The sequence below is a fragment of the Lepisma saccharinum genome, chromosome 3 (genome assembly GCF_977018435.1).
Source record: "Lepisma saccharinum chromosome 3, izLepSacc3.1, whole genome shotgun sequence".
Lineage (NCBI taxonomy): Eukaryota > Metazoa > Arthropoda > Insecta > Zygentoma > Lepismatidae > Lepisma > Lepisma saccharinum.
The window spans coordinates 65,707,897-65,730,742 of record NC_139231.1 but is presented as its reverse complement, the minus strand read 5'-3'; the positions used below and the strand labels follow the sequence as shown (position 1 = coordinate 65,730,742).

Here is a 22,846-nt window from a genome sequence, read left to right as displayed (position 1 = left end):
CTCCAGTACAGCAAGGCCAGCAGTGCTGGCCCACAGCATTACAGTTACAAAATTATTTCTTTAACTTTTAGTTTTTCATTATTTTTCTGTTACCTCAACAGAATCAACCTTCAAGCCTCCAAGCTTCGTCCTTTTTAATATGGGGCCACCCATACCCTCTTGTGGCATGTTGACCAAAGATCTGTGACACATCATCCTGGCTAGCTTGTAGCAAGAGCCACCAAGAGTCCAAATAGAAACAGGCGATCTTGAATTGTCCAATGAGAGACTATATGGAGGGAAGTTTTGTTTCCCAATCAGTAATGGATGAAAGAAAGTCAAGTGCCAGAAGATAAACATTTCAGAACGTTCGATCTATTAAGACATCTAACACGTCCATAAATAAACACATCCGCCAAATAGAGTTGGTAACACTTGCTGCGTGATCACGTTTTTTACAAGTGCTTTGCGAGGTCAAAAGTTACGGTTTTTTTGTGCATGTGAATTTCTATTTGTTTCGTTTGCTTTTGCACACACATACATCCATCCATCTGTCTGTCTGTCTCTTTCTCTCTCTCTCTCTCTCTCTCTCTCTCTTGTGAAACCTGAAGTGTAAATTGGACATCCAACTACAGATATTCCCAAATTGTACCAGCAGAGAAGGGCTTCAAATGTAACCAACTTTCAAACAACAGGAAGTTTGAGTGGTTATGTGAAAACCGAAAGTTTCAGAAACTGCATGTTTACTATTTTATACGGAAAGAACTATGTGCTGCCAAAGTGAATTTGTGAATATTGCAATATGTAAAAATTGTTTCATCTGCATTCATCTCTTGCTTTAAATAGGTTTGACAACAGACCAAATGAAGTTTGAATAAATGAACAACTGCACCAGGACATTCATCATCCGGCCTCCCCCATGGCGCAGTGGTAGTGTCCTTGCCCTGTAATCAAGGGGTCCCGGGTTCGATACCCGGTGGAGCCACAAGTGGTTCGGATTCCACTTTAAACTGTAGGTCCAGTCCCGATTAGCCTTACTGTGCATAAAGTGGACTTAAAACAGCAACTCAAGACATTCATCTTTCTCTTTCAAATACTCGGGACTAGTAGACATTAACGAAACAGTATCAGGTAGTGTGTTCATTATTTCAGAATAATGTACGTTTCCTTAATATTTTGGGATCTGCTTCCCCAACGAAAAATGTCACCGCACGCTACTGGTTAACTATAATGCATAACAAAGCTCCGTCCTCTGGCAAGTTGCTCCGCAGAACGCACAATGAGTGTCATAAGTATAATTAAAAACAGACTATGTCCGTGTTGGGCTGATGAGTGTTATATATTAGTGGAAGTTACGTTATGAAGCCATGGGCTGAAACAGACAAATTTCAAATGATATATATTATTGTTGTTATAGTTACTTGTTGTTGATTTTATACATGTGTATTGAAGTTAATATAAAAATGTTCGAACCCGTGTGTTTCATTGAATAAGTTCTTCGAATCAGTACACGATAAGTGGCGACGAGGATGGGATACGAACTCACGCGTGCAAAGCACATAAGCAGCTATTAGTTTCTGCACCAGTTTTAGTATCGTTTGACACTCAATTGACATTAGTTTTAGTCACGGATGCAAGTGGATATGGGATAGGTTGTCAGTTGACACATGAAATCGAAGGAGTGCTGAAACCTATTGCATGTTTTTCAGCTACAACCTTAGTGACAATGAAGTTCGACCAGTCACAAATATAGGAGTGCGTTGTGAAAGAAGGAGAACACATGCATATGCTGAACATATTTTATTCAGCAGGCTACATGGAACAAAGGAAAACATAAATTTACTCTGCAACGCAGCAATGTATGGTGTCCACACAAAATAAAACATTTTCGTCCATCTACACGTGACATTGAAGTTCGACCACTGTTAGAGGGGATCCTGTTTACCATGGTGTGACGCCGCCCCGTCGGCGAATAACTGTGGCAATGCGTCGGGGCATGCTGCGGACGAGTCGTTCAAGGTATTCCACATCGATGCGGTGCCATTCCTCCTGCAGGCAGGCAATAAGAGCAGCCACTGTCGTGGGTCCCCTCTGTTGCACACGTCGCTTAAGAACACGCCACACATTCTCAATGGGCGAGAGGTCGGGACTCGATGGTGGCCATGGCAGAGTTTGCACGTGATGGCGAGTCAACCATTATCTTGTCAGCCGCGCTGTATGAGGCCTGGCATTGTCGTGTTGAAAGATGAGACGCCGCCTGTGGAACAGGTGCCTTCGCACTGTGGGAAGATGCCGCTCCAGTATGCGTGTATAGGCGTGTGCATTCACAATGCCCTCACAGACGTGTAGTGGGCCAACCCCAGATGCCGTCATGCATCCCCATACCATCACTGACGCAGGTTTCTGTACCCGACGTGCATAACATTTTGCTTCATTCTGTTCCTCCTTCCGACAAATGACTGTTTTCCGTATTTTCCCGTACACAACATTGAAAATGGATTCGTCCGTCCACAAAACCCTGTTCCACTGCCGAAATGTCCATCCCCGGTACATTCGTGCCCACCGTAGTCGATTGCCTTTGTTCAACATGGAAAGGAAGGGTTTACGTTTCGCCTTGTACACTCGGTAACCGCATCGCTGTAGGTAACGGCGAATGGTTCTGGTTGACACTTCAATGTGAAAGCGTTCTCGAGTCCACAGTCGTAATTTGGCCACATGAACATGATTGTTGGTCTGGATATAGCACCTAAATATCCGTAGGTCACGCACGCTCAGCAGGCGTTTTCGACCGGGGGCCTTACCTGGCTCTGTAGTACCCGTATGTTGGTGGTGTTTGATGATGCAGTGGACGGTTGACTTGGGTAAGTTCAGTTGGCGCCCTATTTCCCGTTCACTGAGTCCATCCCGTTGCAACTCCACCACTCTTCTCCTCACGGTGTTGTCAATAGGTTTGCCCCTGGCCATGGTGATGATGCACTGCGGTTCCTCGGTGCACAGCACGCGCTTATATACGGCAGACTCCCTTATCGTGTCCGTGACGTCATGCTTCCGTCGAATGCGCCACTATCTGGAATTTTCCGTATGGGTCTGGTGCCTGGTCGAAGTTCAATGTCACGCGTATAGTTCCCCGTTTTCGTTCTTTACGTGACCTTGGGTGCAACATGCTGGGATCACGATTCTTGCCTGCTCACACGCCTCCTCTTACACACATGCGTCACTTCTGCGGGTCACCCATTCCACCGCCTATGCCTCTGTGCATTTAATCACGTATTCCTTTCTGGTCGAACTTCATTGTCACCAAGGTTGTACTTTAACAGATAGTCAAAAAAGTTACTCTCAAGCTGACAAGGAAAGTTTGGCAGTAGTGGAAGGTATAAAACATTTTCATATATATTTGGCAGGAAACAAATTTAAAATTCTAACAGATTCTTCAACAGGTAAATCGATATTAGATCCGGACAAAGCAATTTCTCGTACAGTATGTATGAGATGGCAAAGATGGAGGTTACTTCTAGCAAATTATGATTATTCCATTCATTACACGAAGAATGTAGGGATGGCTGATGTCTTGTCCAGATTACCTGTGTCATGTTTAGTGAATGAAGAAGAGGATTTACCTATTTATTTTTTGGATAATAAGACATTGATGAGTGAAGATCCTTTAAGAGTTGAGGAAGCAATTGAAGGAATGAAACAGGATGAAACATTGTTACTAGCATGTGCATACACAGTGAAGGATTGGAGGAATATAGCACGTAAAGAAGCTTCTGTGGATAAATTCTTAAAGAGAATGTTGTTCTATCACAACAATACTGTAAATTTGAATATGGGGAAATCACCAAATGAAATTTTATTTTCATACAAATTAAACACCAATAAATTAATTGATAATGATAGAACAAGGGTTATTTATGAGGCAGAGCATTATAAGAAAGGATCTGGAGTATATTATTATTGTCCAGAAAAAAAAGCAGTATGAAAAAGGCAAGATAGTAGGACAATTATCGCACTTAATTTTCAAAGTTAAGAGGGACAATTACACAAGAAATGTTCATTTTTCGTTTTTGAAGCCAGATATTTCCAGAAGGAACGAGAGTGGAAGATATGGTAATGGTGAACACTCGACACGATGTACAGAAGAGTTTGGTGGTGTGCAAAATCAATTTGCTAACTTGGACTATATGGAATTACCTTCTGTGGCTCGCAATGAAGAAATGGAGCAGCAGAGACAAGGAGGTATGCAGGGCCTGGAGAAGCCAGGATGTTCGAAACAAGAGTCCACTGCAGCAGCATCATTTCCACGAAGGTCTGCAAGGATACATAAACCACCTTGCAGATATGAACCAGATTAGAAATGTTATGATTGTTGTTATTATTATGTTTCATTTTGCAACCAAGAGGAATATTGTTATATATTAGTGGAAGTTACGTTATGAAGCCATGGGCTGAAACAGACAAATTTCAAATGATATATGTTATTGTTGTTATAGTTACTTGTTGTTGATTTTATACATGTGTATTGAAGTTAATATAAAAATGTTCGAACCCAAGTGTTTCATTGAATAAGTTCTTCGAATCAATACACGATAATGAGTGGATAATGTTTACCTTAATTCCATCCTGCGAGTCCGATATTTTAAAAATTGTGCAAAATGAGGATATTGTCATTTTGTTTGCTGAAACAACTTCGCAACATCATAAGTTATTATCATTTATGTAAAAATGTTATTTCAATTCATGTCAAAGTAATATATGATATACATGTAAATATCTATATTGTAAACAATACCTAAAGTAAACATATATTACTTAAATATGTCTGTTTTATATTGTTCTGCTTATTTTATATTGCCAAAATATTTGAGTAAATAATTCAGCATAAAGGGAGGGGGAGAGTACATCATAGTCCTTGGGGAGGATAGGCACCCCTGGGTCGAGCCATAATTTGTTCATGGCTTTGTATGCTGTAGGCTGTTATATTCAATTAGGTATGATTCACATATACATTTTCTCTACTTACTGTATGTTACAGAGTATAAGTAAGTCTCGAATTTTCATCTGTCCATACTCTTTGGTGGCTAACATTCCTTGAGCATGGTGAGTTAATCCACTATCTATTAATAGTAATATAGACAAAATCCCATTCCATCCATATTTTTCTAGTACTGCAGTAATAATTACGGATCATATAAATATGCACACTGTCACAATTCCTCAGTAATATTTGTGGTTTTCTCAACCAAACGCCAGAACATGATGTTTTGACTGTTGAAATAATAGGTTAATTCGACACCTGAAAAATTTTGGGCTTAATATTACACAACTGAAGTACAATATTTTCAAATTAAGAATGGAAATGACGTCCTTCAAAGTAACAAAAACACTAATAAATTCTGTAAAACTGTATATTCTTTATTGCTTAATGTTTTAATAATTTATTGTACAGAAATTAAAAAATATACACACTTTCTCACAGAATGTTACTCATGACACTTCATCATCTGGATTACTACTCCCTGATGCCTCCTCTGCTTTCTTACTTGGCGATTCTATGTTGAGTGTAACAGGGCCATCGTTTTCAATGCTAACTTGCATGTATGCTCCAAATTTCCCATCTAGAAAGAGGACAATGACTGGCATTACAATTACCACACTCGTTACAAAGTAGCTAGTAATCTAGGCCATAAAATGTGGAAATTAGTTAATACTACTTAAATTTCCAATATATGAGCATCTCCGGAGTAAAACTGTATAACCCACTAAAGTATGAAACCAAGAAAATAACAGGTCAAAGTCCGTGCCTTATGAGTTACTCAGATGTTCCAGTGCATTTTTTACCACCAGCTGCTGAAGGAACTTCATTCACTAAAGTACAGAAACTGGAGACTACGGCAACTGTATCCAATGTTAACTCAATTTTGAACAATGCGTGGGTTATTAAGTTTTACTCCCGTGCTGTGGTAGCTCAGTCGTTAGGGCATCTGACTACCATGTGAGAGACCCATATTCCATACCTGGCAGGGGAGAACTGGGTTTTTTTCACCTGTTCAAGCGGTTCCGGTGCCCACCCAGCATCGTATAAAGTTGGTATCTAGAGGAAACTCTGGGAGGTATAGGCAGCCAGGGGGCATGGTGCTGATCACATCACCCCCACCTTCGGCCGTGATCAACGAAGTGTAGGACCCTACTCCACAGGGGAGCACTTTAGGTTTTACTCCCGAGCTACTGATATAATAATGAGCATTTCATAGTAAGTAAGTACTCACAAATGTTATTGTTTCCCCACCATTACTTGTGAATTAATTTCTAATTTTTGTAACTAGTGTGTAATTTTATGTTATTGTAGTGGCATCAAGTGAAAATTATTATTTTGATTTAAAATTAATTTCCCACGCAATAAAATAAACACTAAAGCTACTTGTAAAATTTATACAAAAACAACTTTTTGAGAGTGGTGGCAGTGAGTCACTGAAATGGTACTGAAATAAAATCATTATTTTCATAACACAATGTTGGCATTTATTTTTTACCAAAGAAATAAAAAAGTGAACCCCGAATATAGGATGGGAGAAATCAAGGTTAATAGTTCAAATGGCACGAATTTACACAATTGAAGGAGTCAGAGTGTGATAGTACCAAGCCACATTTATTTTCATCATGAACTTGCAAAACATTTAAAATTAAAAGACATAAAAGCCAGTTACAGTATAAAACTACATATTGCAAAGGCAAAGGTGGACTAACCTTTAATAAGGTCCGGTTCATAATGTGACCTGAGTTTGTTTAGGAACTTATTATAAAATTCCTCTGACTTGCTGGCAGACATGGCACTGTGAAAGTCCAATTTATTACCTTTTAATATGTGATACAAAGTGAACTGACTCACACAAAGCACTTCCAACTGTTTGTCTTTTATACTGCAGGACCACTTTTTACCTCCTTCATCTTCAAATATTCGCACATTTAGAATTTTCCGCACACTGAAAAAACAGAAGAAGAAAATACACAATATGCAAATGCTGTTAGCATCTGTTCATTTTAAGTTTTCTTCACGTTGAAATAAAATATAAACTAAAAACAAAAAGATTAAAAATCAGCACCTTACGTGTGTGAGTATGAGATTTTTCGTACGACGTTTCGGAGGTTACACTACCTCCTTCTTCAGGTTGAGATGATGTTATTCAGACACCTGACATGGTGCCTCGTCGTGAAAGTGAAGGTTAAGGATTTAGGTTAAAATGTTGTATGAAGGACACTTTCTAAAAAAGAAAAGAGTGTAGATTACACATCTAAAACCGCGCAATCCCATAAAAACAAAAGAACGTCCAAGGTTGAAGTCGGTGACCTGCCGACCAATGCTCGGGGTAGGCGAATGCACGGTGTCAGCCCGTAGCTGGAGAAAGAAAACTTCTCCTCCTCAGTCCTTCCGAACTGGGGCTCGGGAGTCACCAATCCAAGGTGAAATCGACTTCCACCTCGGCGGCTTTCCTAACCTCAGGAGTTACACGGAAGCCCATCTCGTCCCTATTCACTGCGGCTTTGTCCCATTTTTTAAAGAAATTAACCCAGCCGTCTTCTAAATTCCCATCGTCCCTATTAAGTTTGTTCCAATTTTTCGCGCATATATAGGCAGCTTCGTATACATTTCTGTCCAATTTATTGCTAACCTCCCTAATAACCTCCCTTTTAGCAATCTTATGTCGGTTAACCAATATGTGTTCAGATAATCCTGTTTTGGGTATGCCCTCCTTTACGTCCTTATCATGCTCTCCCCACCTAGTTTGCATATTCCTCCCGGTCTGTCCCACATATTCCTTTCCGCATTCACACACTATCCTATATATTCCTTTCTGCTCTTCAGGGTTATTGCGCCCATCCCCCCTCCTTTTCTTATAAGAGGTAAAATGTTTTTCAATATTCCGGGGTGCTCTTATCCCACATTTAATCCCGTAACCCCTCACGGACTTTTCAATTTTCTCGGAGACACCCTTAAAGTATGGGATCCCGACAAAACATATGTTCTTTTCACCGTTTCCTACCTCAGTTTTTTCCCCCTCTTTTTTTAGTTTATATTTATTTGTGAGTAATTCGCACATTATCAGCATGTTATTGAAATAAAATGATAAAGTGCACATTTTTTTATCATTTGCTCATTTAAACTTTTCAACACACACAAGCACATTCGAAAATTGAAATGTCAAAAGTGTAGGTTATTTAACCTAGGTTTTGGTTATGATGATTTCGTTTGAATATTCAGGTTTTCCACACACCTGAAAAACCTGGAATTCTCAGGGAATTTGAAGAAAAGTAAAAACTCAGGGAAAATCATCTAATTATCATTGAGTCCAAATGAAGCACATCTGAAGGACTAAAATATGCTTGTTTTTGTACTAATAATTCCAACTTCACTAACTTACTTTATACAAACTATTTTGAAGATGTAGGCTTTAGATGTGTTTATTTTGCATCACAGATTAATTGATATTGTAACAGGGTTGTCTACCAGTCAATAACTTTTGCTATTTTTTACAGTATAGTGAACTTACATTGTTATATACCTATACTGTGATTTGATAAAATTGAATATTTGGAAATCTAAAATTAAATTGAGTTGTGATTAAGATTTGATCACTTTATTTCTTAAGAATAATTTTTACATGCATTAATGATTAAAGCAAGTCTAAATCTCTCCTAAAAGTACAGCTTCAGTTTTCATCATCAGGCCTCCCTAATGGCGCAGTGGTAGCAGGGGTGCCCATCCCCCCCCCCCCAAGGTCTATGATGCAGTCCCCCCAAAAAGGTAGAACATCCCCCCATTTATCCCCAATTATTTACTGAAATTATTTTGGTCTGACAAAAATTGCGGAACAATATAATACAGACAATTAAAGCAATATATTTTAATCTAGGTATTGTTTACAATATAGATATTTACATGATTTTTGCATATTACTTTGATATTGATTGAAATAACATGAATGCTAAAAACTTCTGACGTTGCAAAGTTGTTGCAGCAAACGTATTGATAATTTTCTCATTTTGCACCACTTTTAAAATATCGGGCTCACTCACAGTGTTGAATAAAGGTAAGACATTAACCACTCATCAGCCATACACGAAGGTAGTCTATTTTTAATGATTCTTGTGACACTCATTGTGCAGGCTCACTGCCATTGTTAGTGTACTGAACCTAATTCCTAACAGTTTACCTGCTTGAATAACCTTGTATTAATGTGAACAGCACGTTCCCCCCTTCGAAACCGATTCTAAAGGCATAAGAGGTGGTGTTTCATTTCAACTCGATCGCTGCGATCACCCACAGGCAGGTAGAACAACTGTACATAATAACTATAACTAAAAATCATTAACAAGTCAATCACATGATATCCCCCCCCCTTTTTGCATCCAGATATATAGAATTGGTATTTAAACTATAAAATTTTGTCCCCCCCAAAATTCTCATGACCCCCCCCCTTTGTGGGCACCAATGAGTGGTAGCCTCATTGCCTTGTAATCAGGCATCCCTGAGTTGCTTCTCGGTGGAGGCACATAGTGGTTCGGATCCCACTTTAAACTGTAGGTCCAGTCCCAATTACCCTAAATGTGCATAATAGTGGACTTAAAACACCAAATCAATCAACCATCATAACCGGCCTTGGAGCAGGAGTTTTTTATTGAATAAAAATATATATTTTCTTAATTTCCAACTATACCTAAGTAGGGGGCAATTAAATAAATTTTAAAAATAAAGAAAAAAGGCCAAGAAAAAGGAAATATAGGTCAATAAAAAGTCATGATTTTTGGATTTGTTATTTTGGTAGACACCCTGTATAATGTCTGGCTACGTTAGCCGAGACCATGGACGAAAGTGCGCATGCGCCAACCGGACGTGTTCAGTGGCTAAATAGGGGTGGCGGAGCTTTGGACAGGAAGCGGGTTCCTTGAAAATCGTCTGCTGTAGAAACAGCAATGAAGTTTCAACGTAGTAACATCGCCGCCAAAATACATACAGAGATGTTACGAATTATGTAAGGGCATATCAAGAAATTATTCATATCGTCACATTAGTAGATAAACTTGTTTGTAAAGCGGTAGATTTATTTTAGATCATTCAATTAAATTGATCTTCTTAGTAAATATTATAATTAGCACAAATGTACACAACATTAATCAGGATAGTATTCAATAATAATAATATTGTTGTATATAGTATTATAAATATAAATGTAGTAACTGAATGGCTTGTGACATTTTCTAGCATAACGAGGGTGTTTTGTAGAATGTGCAACAGAGGCCAATACATCCCAATTTTCCTCATTCCACTTCGAAACTGTTTGTTGCGAATTGTAATAGCCATCACAAACACAACACAGAAAGCGGTAATAAACACAACAAGCGAACCCACGCAAGCGAAATACCACAGGGTATTTTGGCGAGTGCTTCTCCCTGCTTCCCCTCTCGCGTTTAGAATCGTCCTTTCCAGGTAGTTTCGTCTTCCTTGGTCGGACTGTAGTCTGTTTGCCGAAAGTATTCTTCATACACACACACAGTTTTACCATATAAATATTTCAAAGCTCTGAATGAAAAAAAGTGTGAAAATTCCCAAAAAAAACCTTACTCCTTAATTAAGTGCATAAAGACAATTTTATTCTTTAGTTTGTTTTGTTATTGGCTGATACTGATAAAGTACTGCACAAAATTTACTAATAGGCCTACTGGTCTAAAATTGCAAGTGCTCCTTGAATGTTTGATGAATGGTTCATTCACCTCCTTAATTATTGCATATAACTGGGTGATTGTGGTGGGTTTTGCCCTTGGAACTACCTATTTAGATATTTACTTTGCAAAACCATGACATTAATTACATGTTCTTATTCATAAAATAAATAACAAGATGGCAGAATATTGCACTAAATTACAGATTGTTTATAAATATATCAGATTGGTAATATTACTGATAAAACAGATGCACCATAGGCCATTGTAAAATATATTTAGAATAGTAACGTACTGTGTATTGAGTACTCTGGAAAAAATATGCTGGAAAACTCAGGGAAAATGCAGTTAGAGTTTACATAGGAACCCTGTTATTAACCTTTTTTTTTTAAAAAAAAAAGTGAATTAATGTTTCCAATAATATTTGTGAAAAGAACTATAAATTTAAGGATTATCGCTGCATTGAGCAATGAAATTTATTATGTAACACATTATTAGGCTCACAAAAACAGGAATAATTTTGTAGTAGGCATCAATGTTATATTACACACCAATTGAATTGTGTACTGATTATATTGGCACAGTTTTTGTAATAAATACCTGGTGGAGGCTCGGATTCAACTTTAAAATTTAGGTCCAGTCCCGATTAGCCTTACTGTGCATAAAGTGGACTTAAAACCAAAACTCAAATATATTGGCAAATTTGGTGTTCACTTAGTGGACATGTTAGACACAAAAATCAATATACCAGGTTGAGTCAAAAGTTCATTCGTTTTTTCACGTGGGAAATGGTGAAGCCGGAGAAAAAGCCTAGAAAGCCAAGCGAGCACCTCGCGGTGCGCACGTGACGTTCACACCATCTGGTACATATATTCGCACAGGCACAGTGTAATTATGGTGGTCCATCATGGAGGTCCACAAATTAGCCCTGCGTATCTTGTTATGACTTTATTGGAAAAAAGGGTGAAAGCTTGCAAGTGCTGCGAGGGAAATTTGTGTGGTGGAAGGAGAGGGCACAGTGAACATTAGGACAGCACAGAAATGGTTCAAGTGGTTCTCGTCTGGGGGCACGAGTGTGGAAGACAAGCCTCGATGTGACACTGGGTGCCATGAATGCAGATGCCCTGCTACAGCATGTGACAGCCGATGCAAGCGTCAGTACACGGCAACTGGCAAAACAGGTTGGATCATCCCAAAGCACTGTGGTTTGCTCTCTTCACCAAATGGGTTTTGTCTCTCGATGGCCTCGACTTGTGCCCCATGTGTTTGCACCACAACAGGCTGAACGACGAGTCTCCATCTGTCAACAATTGCTTCAAAATCCACGGGACGACAGGTTTTGGCATCGAATTTTCACAGGTGATGAAAAGTAAATCTTTCCACGATATTCTGCCAGTGGTAAGCAGTTGTTATGAAAAGAAGGTCATGTGTGCATATGGTGGAATATCGATGGTCAATGGGAACCTTTACGCTGTACAACTGCAGCAGGTCCATGATGCTATGCTCCAGAAGTACCCAACATTGATGAGTCAGAAGAGAGCATTGTTGCAGGTCAATAACACCTCATGTCAGTGGTCACGAATTATTGCCCATAAACTGCAGAACTTGGAAGAAATTGAAGTGTTGCCTCATCCCTCGTACAGCCCTGATCTCTCGCCATCCGATTACCATTTGTTTGCTCTCTCGTGCATTTCCTGCAAGAATGACAGTTCGACACACTGAATGCTGTGGAAACAGGGGTGCGCGAGTTTTTGGCCTCGAAACCAGCTGAATGGTATCATTGTGGGATCAAGGCTATCACGGAATGCTGACAGAAGACCATACAACAAAATGGCCTATACTTTGCTGAATAAGTCTGATGCCTTGTGTCTTCAGTCTCAATGTCAATGTGCAAAAACTAATGAACTTTTGACTCATCCTGGTAATTGGTGAAGCAGAATTGCAACGGTTGCTGTTTTTTGACTTTTCGGTCCTTCTAGCATCTTCTCTTTCAGGTGGTTCTGAAGCTTTCTTTCTTCTTAAGGAATCCAGTCCCATTGCCTATAGGTCATTTTTACTCCAGTTTCTGCTGACTGTACACGTATGTGTGTGTGTGTGTGTGTTTGGAAGCCAACAAAAAAGGTGAGACCAAAGGGAAAATTACATAAAATGATAGCAAATCAATGCAAGGAACTTCTAGTCTAATAATAATAATTTCTCCACTTACTTATTTTCACATAGCAGAAATTTGGGCTGTGCATGTTAATGTTACATTCGTTAATGTAGACATGAAACTTAGGGAGCTTTCAGACCAACAGGAAAAATGGGGGTTTCATACCAAAGTGACAAGTGTCATGAAAGGTTATTTCTTCAGTGTGGTTTCCAAGAGTTACTTGCCATTTGCCACGTGCCGACTAATGCTTCCTCTTGAAAGCTCCCTTAAACATTCACTTTTGTAAAGAATGGATAATTGTGAGATATCACAGGGATCCAAGGAAATTTAATAAGAGGAAACAACAATTAAAACTTCTAGTATTCAGGTTGACCACTGGTTCAAACAGCAGGATTAGGTTTCAACTTTAAGAAAGAAAAGTATATTTATTCCCATGTGAGTGATGTAGATGGATGTAATAAAAATCAATAAGAGTATTCCACATGATTTCAACTAACCTTTCATAATTTGCCATTTAAAATAATAATAATTAACCCACTTACTTATCTATTATTTTCATATAGCAGCAATTTGGGTTGCACAAGTTAATGTTGCATTTGTATTTATTTCCTTCTGGTTGCTAAATGCTTGTGCATCAATAGGCAAGCATATTCACTGGTTCAGATTTATGAGTATGGGGAATTACTGTTGTCTCCCACTTTCAGTTCTAGTACACAACAGTTAAGAGTGCTGTCTCTGTGATTTATTGATTGATTTGGTGTTTTAAGTCCACTTTATGCACAGTAAGGATAATCGGGACTGGACCTACAGTTTAAAGTGGGATCCAAACCACCATGTGCCTCCACCGGGTATTGAACCTGGGATCCCTTGATTACAAGGTGACGATGCTACCAATGCGCCATCGGGGAGGCCTGTCTCTGTGATTGAGTACACTGTGTGGTATCCGAAGATTTCTTCTTGAGGATCATTTCACTGATTTCATCTCATCAGCATTCATCCTCATCTTTATGATTAGTATAATGGCAGAGAAACAACACACACAAAGATACGCACTAGTGAATCATCTTAAAATTAACAATAACTTGGGGCAAAATTGGCAACATAAATTTTAGTACTTAATCTCCAATAGGATTGATAAAATGTTAATTAACAGCCTTCTGTGAATGGTGGAGGCGAGTCCTTGAAATGTATATGTGAACAAATAAATTAGTTTAGGGCATGTGTGTGTGTGTGTATGTGCATCGGAGTGTGATATGTATCTTTTGACATGCAATACTTTTTGGCATATTTTGAATTGTTTAATTTGCTCATGTAAACAAGCTGTGGGTATTTTGATACAATGCATGTGTTCCTTTGGTGCAGACTTGCTGGGTGTGTAAATGTCACTGGACTTTAATCAATAGTGCCCAAGTTAGGATCATTGCTCACATTTTCAGTTTGGCACCACCTTCTTCCACAGGATATAACTCCGTAAATATTTCTCAGAAGAACCTAATAATTGAGCAGTTCGATAGTAAAACTTGATAACCCACAAAAGTATGAAACGAAGCAACACTCAAGTGAAAGTTCATCTATTGCATGTTACCCAGATGTTTCTGGGTGTTTTTCCAAATATTGGATACTGAATAGACCTTGTTGACTAACGTGAGAGCAACAGGAGACTGTGCAGCAACTACACCTAATGCTATCTAAATTCTTAATGGAGTGTGGGTTATCAAGTTATACTCCTGAGCCGCTTAATCGGAATACAAGTATTCCAGACATGATCGAACCATCTAAAGCTATGATGTGGTAACTTTCCAGATTTTGGTCTAACTGATATGGAGTAGCCCTATTCTACTTACATATAGTCCATATCTTTTGTAGAATCATCTCTAGATATTCCAACTAGGATGCACAGCCCTCTTCCAATGGAACTGATTATTTCATCATTCACTGTAAGTTAAAAAAAAAAAACCTGTTAAATCAGCATTACAACTACAATAAATATATATCTCCAACTTACCTAGTTTCAGGTTTATACTCCCCCCCCAACTTTCAGTGATTTGCTATTTCCTTCTGTTTCTGAAGCCTCCGGTGTGAGCTACACTTCCTTATGATATATTATAGATTGTATTACATAATACATATTACCCCTACATATATATAACATAGTATCATGAAACCTTTGGCAGTGTGATAGTGAGTCAACCAGTCCACAAGATAGTGTATTAAAAAAATCACATTTTTGTAATAAAACATACAAATTTTGTTTAATAAAAATTATAATAATAAACACCATTGTTATTTTAATATGCATTGTATCTTATTAGTAGTACTAGTAGTACTTATGTATTAAATTGTAGTTAGTATTCCGGCTACTGACTGAAACCACATTAAGCACTGGGAACATTATTTGAATGGTACGAGTCCTAAACCTAACCTCTACCAAAGCATTTAGGATTTTATTACAATGTTAAGGTCCCTTACCTGCATAACCTAACTACCACAGCATTTAGGGGTGTTATTTTAATGCTAAATGAGTTTCACACAGAATATATTTTACACATATTTCAGATATCTGCAAACATTTGTGCAATATAATGGAAAATTCATAATAGCTCGCAGATTCAGAAAACCCCTTCGCACCCCACGCACGTGACCTAGATGCCAGCAGCTGTTTGCAACCAATACGACAGTATAGTGCTTGTCTTGGAAGCAACCTCTCTTTACTTCAAATAAAGTTCTGAAAGATCATTTTTCCCGCTTACAACCATATATCAGGTCCACGTGGAGTCCAGTAAATCCTCCACTGAAACCTTACCCACCAATAGTGTCCGTCCAAGAACTGACCGTATCCTGTCAACTCCACATGGAGTAAATGAGATGTTGCTAATTCGGTTTCTTAAGAGATTACTGAACGCGAGGTTGCGGTTCTTTATCTTTGCTAGGTTGTGTTGTTCTATTTTTTTATACAATATAAAGACCATGGAAGTAAAACGTCACAGTGAATGAATGGATGTCTAAACACTGCAGGCAAAAGTGACAACAGCACTTTGCCAAAAAACAGGTGGTGGCTTGAAACCAGATATGTGTCCGGTCGGCTTCCTCTGGGGTTGTGTCAAAAATACCTAACTGGTGTTGCTTCCAAGACTTCAGCTATAAAGCCCCACAGTAAACGAATGCTGGTGGAAAGAAAAGATTCACTTAGGAGTATAGGGAAGGAAAAAAAAAAACTATTCTAGGTATGATTTTACAATACCGGACAATTCCCCGATTTCATTCATATTTCACATACGCAACAATTTAGGGCTCCTAATCACGAATCTGCAGTTAATATTTGGCGGTCACGTGTGGAAATCCAAACAACAAAAAAAAGGGGGGTCCGTGATCGCAACTGACAATGCACGATTGCTCATTATGTACCGGAAGATTTTGTGTTTCTAATACTGAAAAAAACGAAATTTAATTTCTTTCCTACTTCTTATACTCGCAAAATACATAGTCCCGATGAAGTATCTGAGGTTAACATGTGGGGGTGACGTTTTGACATTGTTAATTCATGTGTAGAAGTTGTAAAATAAACTTTTCAATTACCGCGCATGGAAACCATGTTTCTTCAACGTAGCGTTCACTTGTTCAGTAATCTGCGTGGTATGAGGAAGATGGCGACTTTGAAGGTAGGACATGAAGTTCTTTCTATCGTAAGATTTTTTAGTAACTTTTAGTTGGGTACATATTAATAATACATGGCATTCGTTCATATTTCGCATAGTCAATAATTTAGGACACTTGATCAAGATTGTATGAAACTGACATTTTTTTTTACGGTGCCACACAAACCATTCACGGTAAGGTTAGGTTAGGCAAACAGTTAAAATTTGGGGTCGTAGTAATATCAGGAATGTATATTTCGTTTTTTAAGTATTGGAAACAGAAAATCTTCCAGTAAATAATGAGCAACCGTGCATTGTCGGTTGCAATCACGGACCCCCCTTTTTTTTTTTCGAAATTCTAAACGTGACCGCCAATTATTAACTGCAGATTCATGATTAGGAGCCCTAAATTATTGAGTATGCGAAATATGAACGAAATTGGGGAATTGTCCGGTATTGTAAAATCGCTCCCTATTCTAAAGCAAGCATGCAGTAAGTAATCGCCAAGGCTGAACAGGGTCCTCACGTGAACTCAAAATACTTATATTTTCCCCGAGTTTTCCAGAATCTTCAATTTTTTTCAGAATCCTCCATACACAGTGCATTTGTTTTACAATAGACTAAATTTCCCCTCGTAGCCATACCACCCTCACCTTTAATACACTTCACTCAAGTGTAAGTTAAGACATAAAACGTTACAGAATGTTCTGCGAAGCAGATAAGTAAGTACAAATGTCAAAAATTGACAAAACGAAGAAGTTATAGGTGTCCGGGAAATATCAGATTTTTACCAAATAGAAATCGAACAATGTATAAAATGTCTGTGTAACATTATTAATTCGAATTAAACAATAGGAACTTGGGCCCTAAATTTACCTTTGCAACTCGTTAAATTCTCTCTTCATCCAAAAGAAAATTCTAGATCAATACCTGATTCAGTTTATAATAAGTTATTATTAATAACTTTTAAGGAGCACCCAACATTCAGCTCACAATGTCTGAACCATTTGGTTAATAATTATGTTTCCGGATATATGAAACAATAATATTTACAATGAACATTGACATATGTACCTGCCACGCTGGCTTTCGTAACACGCTGAATAACAACTCTCATTTTATTTTAGTGTGTTTCTCTTTAGAGTACTCGGGTAAAATGAATACGCCAACGCCAGTCCGGTAGACAACACAACAATAACAGAAACAGCTGACCTAAGGTTATTACAAATTGCCCAGCATTGACAGCAAACATCAATATTGTTATCTCCAGTAGCGAAGCGTGGTCTTAAGAGGAAGGAAAGCAATGCAGTACTCCGAAAAATGGGGGGGGGGGGTATATAAATTATACAGTCCATTGCCCCAGTTTTTCTAGGAAAGAAAGGACATTTTAAATAATAATAATATATCCATGAACTCCTCTCTCAACGGCCATACTGCTAAGTTCAAAATTCTTGTCACGTTATTGATAATAAAATACTTGCTATTACTTACAGCTTCCCGTACGAAATTTGAAATATCCATGTTTGTTTCACAAAAGAGAACATTCACTTCAACCACTCGTTCTTCCCACATAAATGGAAAATATTCCGAAAAGCTCAGAAGCTAACAGAAAAGTGATGTCAACCTCGTTGTAAAAATTAATGTTCACGGGGGAGTAATAGAACTGACTTGAAGCTTAAAATTAATTAAGCTTTCGAATAATAGGCCATTACAATAGGAAGAACATGCGCTGTTTCTTCCTTTTAATAATGTATTATATTAATAAAAATAATATTTCGAGTTGGATAGCATTTATGACTTAACGTTTTTGCTATTTGCAGGTCTCAGAAGAGAGTTTCATTGCTTTTTTTTTTTACATACGTTTTATCGAGAAAAAAAACATCAGTTCATTGTTTGTATGAAAACTTACGATAAATATAGTGTAAATTATTTGGTAGTTGTCAACACTGGCGTGCGTTGTAATTTGAGACAAGAGAAGTGTGAAGCGGACAACAGCCAGCTGTTCTGCAGATTCCAGCGCTCCCCAGTGCCCTGAACGTCGACATTATTGACACGTTTTACAAATCTTGAAACTCAAAGTAATGCTTTAAAGTTTATCTACATGGAATTTGGAACAGTTATAATAATTTATTTCAATAATTCTGTGTTTATAATAAAGCAAATATACATCTTCGAGATCATGTTAACACTTATATGTTTTCTGATAGTAGTGTCTGCTTTCTGCTTGGCTCGGGTGTTTTCGAGAAGCCGAAAAGCTCCGAAAAGCAGAGCTTTTATTAGTGGTTTGGGGCTGGGGACCGTACATCTGTGACCGTACCTTCACCAGCATCTACCCTTCGCCATATGATACTTGAGAAGCGTTGGTTTCCCGCACAGTGGCTGCAAGCAGAGAGGTTGCTGCTTGCCAACGGGCTGCGGAGAGAATTTGCGGCCGTAAAATTTCGCGAAATCGAGTGCGATAGAAAATAAATAATGCACTCAACGTTAAGTACATTAAATAATATTTTAATTGTGCAAGCAGTGCTTGCATTGCTTGTACTATATCTTCGCCACTGGTTATCTCTGCCTAATGTATATAATGTAATGGTTACCAGAAATTATAGTGTGTGTATATAGTGTTAGACAGATTAAACACTTATTTTCAGTCTCTCACACACAGGGTATTAATTTAATGCTTTCACCAACAAAATTGCTATAGTGTAGTACAATTAGTTAGGGCCGTATTCATAGTTAAATCTCAAGACACTGTGTAAGAGATTCTTAGCCAAGACGATCTTGGGAAGGTAATCTCGTCTTGAGACAGTGTCGTTTCATAGTCGTATCTTGAGAAACTCTTGGCTAAGAGCCTCTCTTCCCAAGGAAAGAAACTTTCTCTTCGCCAAGACGACGATCCTGAGATACGATTGCCTGAAGTGATACCAACTTAAAAGAACTGCAAGAGAAATTGTCAAAAGAAACAACAAAACACATTTTGAAATACATTAATAAATTACGTGAAGTTATGAACAGAGTCGTAAAAGTACATTTATTTCGATACGTGATGATTTTGTTACAGAAGATGAATTACTTTCCTGGCTTTGTATGTTTTTCTTGGGCTAGCGATAGGGTTGTATGTTGGTAGTAAAACAAAAGAAAATCACGCAGCGGTGTGCAGTAAAGACGTAAATTCACAGCAGGCGCTGTGCTGTAGCTTCATGTTTTGTTGTTCATATACGTTGATGAAATAGAAACAAGAACAACAAAATAATTATCTACTCACGGATTAAAACTTATAGATACTCGAGTTTGGATTCAAATTAAAAATTAACCAGTAATTAGTCTACATAGAAACGAGTTACATCAAAACTCAGCGTACTCAATTCTGCGTTAATCTATGCTACGCAATTTTTTTTGTCTTGAGAAAAAAGTGCCCCCCCCCTTTTTTTTGCATACGATCGCTCTTTGAAATTCTATAAAAAAGAAATGGGTGGTCCGATTCTAATGAAATTTTATTACGGTGCAACCAGGAAGGTTTTAAACAATTCTTAATTTTCAGATTTTTTAAATTTGTCAAAAAACTATTCTTATCAATTATTGCGAAACTACTTCTCTTATAGTATTGTGGTCCTACAAATACAATTTTGGTCTTGCTTTGAAGGTCTTTGCATCTGTTTTTCAAATCCATTATCATTGTCAATTCACATTGCAAAACAGATTTTTAATCAACGGAGTACAGGGTGTCTACCAAAATAACAAATCCAAAATTCTTCATCTTTCTTCCCTTTTTCTTAACCTTATTTAATTGCTCACTACTTAGGCATAGTTGCAAATTTAGATATCTTTATTCAGTGAAAAACCCTTACCAGAAGGCCGGTGAAGATGAAAACTGAAGCTGTGCTTGACTTGCTTTAATTATTAATGCATGTAAAAATTAATGCTCCAGATATCATCTTAGATGGGGAATGGCCACATTACATTATGTAATATTTTTACAAAACTTTATGCATACAAAAATGTAATTCTTAAGAACCAAAGTAAACAAATTTTAAACACAACTCAATATAATTTAAATTTCCAAATATTCAATATTATTAAATCCCAGGACAGGTATATAACAATTTAACTCGCTACACTGTAAAAAAAAAAAAATTGCAAACATTCTTGACCACAAGCATGATTTCTTTACTATCTTGACTGGTAGACAGTATGGAGTAAATATGTACATGGAACGTGTCCAACACTTTTAGCACTAAGAGCCTGCAGTTTCTATGGTTCAACGGACATCGCTGCATTGATGTGTGCGAGAACCATTTCAATTCAACTTTTTTGGGACACAAATGTGATACATTATATATTAGAAAAATCAATTCATTTGTGAATATATATCCATAAGCATAAGATAAAAAAAAAAGTTTTAGTTGAGCAAAATGGGCATTTACAGCTGCAGGCATGCTTTTGAGGAATTTTATGAACTTGAAGGTTACCAACCTTACCACTCTTTCACTGTAGCATCAATCTGTTTGAACATAATTTCCTTACATCAGTCATATCCATAAGCATAAGATAAAAAAAAAAAGTTTTAGTTGAGCAAAATGGGCATTTACAGCTGCAGGCATGCATTTGAGGAATCTTATGAACTTGAAGGTTACCAACCTTACCACTCTTTCACTGTAGCATCAATCTGTTTGAACATAATTTCCTTACATCAGTCTAATACTGGGATGCTTCTCCATTTTCTACCCAAGTATCAATTTGCAACAAATGAGAAAGGGCTATCTAGTCCAAACTTACCTGCACATTGTCATGTTCTTTTCAGAAAACCATAGAACAGATGTTGTTCACTTTGTTAATATTTACAATTTTTTTCCTGAAATCTACTTGATGTCCTCTTTCCACATACATAAAATAGAAGACATCATGAAAGAAACTAAAAACTTCGGTAAATATCTGATATTCCCCGGACACCTATAACTTCTTCGTTTTGTCAATTTTTGACATTTGTATTTACCTATCTGCTTCACGGAACATTCTTTAATTCATTCACGTTTTTTTGATCAAAGTAATTGTAATTTTTTTTAATAAAAGTGTTTTTGTAACTGAAGAACGTACGTTTCCGCAAATGGTTTGTGGGGCTATGTGTCGATGGTTCGTGGGGCTATGCGAGAATGGTGTGTGAGGCTACGTATATTTCTTTCGAAACCAATTTTTAGCTATTGTAACCTAAACGTGACCCTACCTAACCTTACCGGGAATCGTTCATGGGGCTATGTGTCAATGGTTGAATTTCCGCTATGAAACATTCCCACATCACACAAAACACCTTCCAGATGTTAAACAATGCTACAGGAACTTATTACCATTAAGTAGTTTCTTCTGTAAAAATGAAAAAATCTGTCCGGGGAATATCAGATTAGTACCAAAACTACTTCTATGGATTCGAAATCCCAAGCAGAATACTCATAATGAATTTCCACAATGTGCATATAAATTGTTCACTCCTATTCTCAAGAGTATAAGCGAAATGCAATGACATAATTCGTCACAAGTACAAGTAAAATTCATCAACGAAAAAAGCGTAACATCTAGAAGTTTGAATTTCAAATGGGTGGTTACAATACACGTGAACAAGATATGCGGAGTGATTATAGCCTGGCATTTATGCACAAAATGAGTGTATAGCAAAGGACATCAATTATTCAGAATATGTTAAGGGCTAAACTTTTGACAGAAGACAAAATAAATCTACTGTCATTTAATGAATATCTGAGATGTATCAAAGTTTAATGCAAAAGTTTATAACAATACACTGGGTGTGTTTTTTATTCCATCATAAAACAGAAGGTACAAGATTATGGGATTCTCACATATGAGGAGATGCACAAACATTACCAAACTCATTTATCCCACTCCCTAATCACAGCCTCTCTGCCTTTGCTCATTTACGCTGTACCATAGGCTATAGAAACAAAGTGAGAGTCCATGGTCACAATAAAATGTTCCAGCGAGCTATGATCAATTGAAGGGCTTGGGTGGAAAACATGGTAAGTGACATTTTGGTATTTTTGAGTTACAAAGTAAAATGTGCCATCCTTCAATTTTAGAGTGAAATTGCCATGTCATACAATTTGCATTGGACTCGGTGAAGCCTTCTGAAATTGGTAAACACAACACAAAAACAATTTATCTATAGTATAGCTTCTAATAATATTTTTTCATAATGAACTCTGAAATGACCAAGGTGTCACTTAGCATGTTTTACACACAGAGACCTTCAATTGCTTCCTATGAACATTTCTCTTGCATAAGTTACTCATTATTTTTCAAATCGTATAAGGAGTATATATTTTTTTACCCAGTCAATTAGAGTAACATTAGCTTGATGGTA

At 37.5% G+C, this 22,846-nt stretch overlaps 1 protein-coding gene across 2 annotated transcripts; it reads right to left on the bottom strand.

The window, feature by feature from the left end:
• Positions 1-5,379: 5,379 nt before the first annotated feature.
• Dtd (D-aminoacyl-tRNA deacylase) lies at positions 5,380-17,995 on the bottom strand. Of its 2 annotated transcripts, none has more exons than XM_083119913.1 (4): positions 17,974-17,995; positions 14,692-14,782; positions 6,724-6,959; positions 5,380-5,594 (listed from the first exon to the last, which is right to left on the bottom strand). In XM_083119913.1, the coding sequence occupies exons 2-4, from the start codon at positions 14,700-14,702 to the stop codon at positions 5,464-5,466; spliced, it is 378 nt and encodes a 125-aa protein (XP_082976039.1). In that variant the 5' UTR covers positions 14,703-14,782; positions 17,974-17,995; the 3' UTR covers positions 5,380-5,463. The 2 variants fall into 2 exon arrangements, with proteins under 2 accessions (XP_082976039.1, XP_082976038.1); XM_083119912.1 differs by lacking the exon at positions 17,974-17,995 and adding an exon at positions 17,557-17,754.
• Between the last annotated feature and the right edge of the window lie 4,851 nt (positions 17,996-22,846).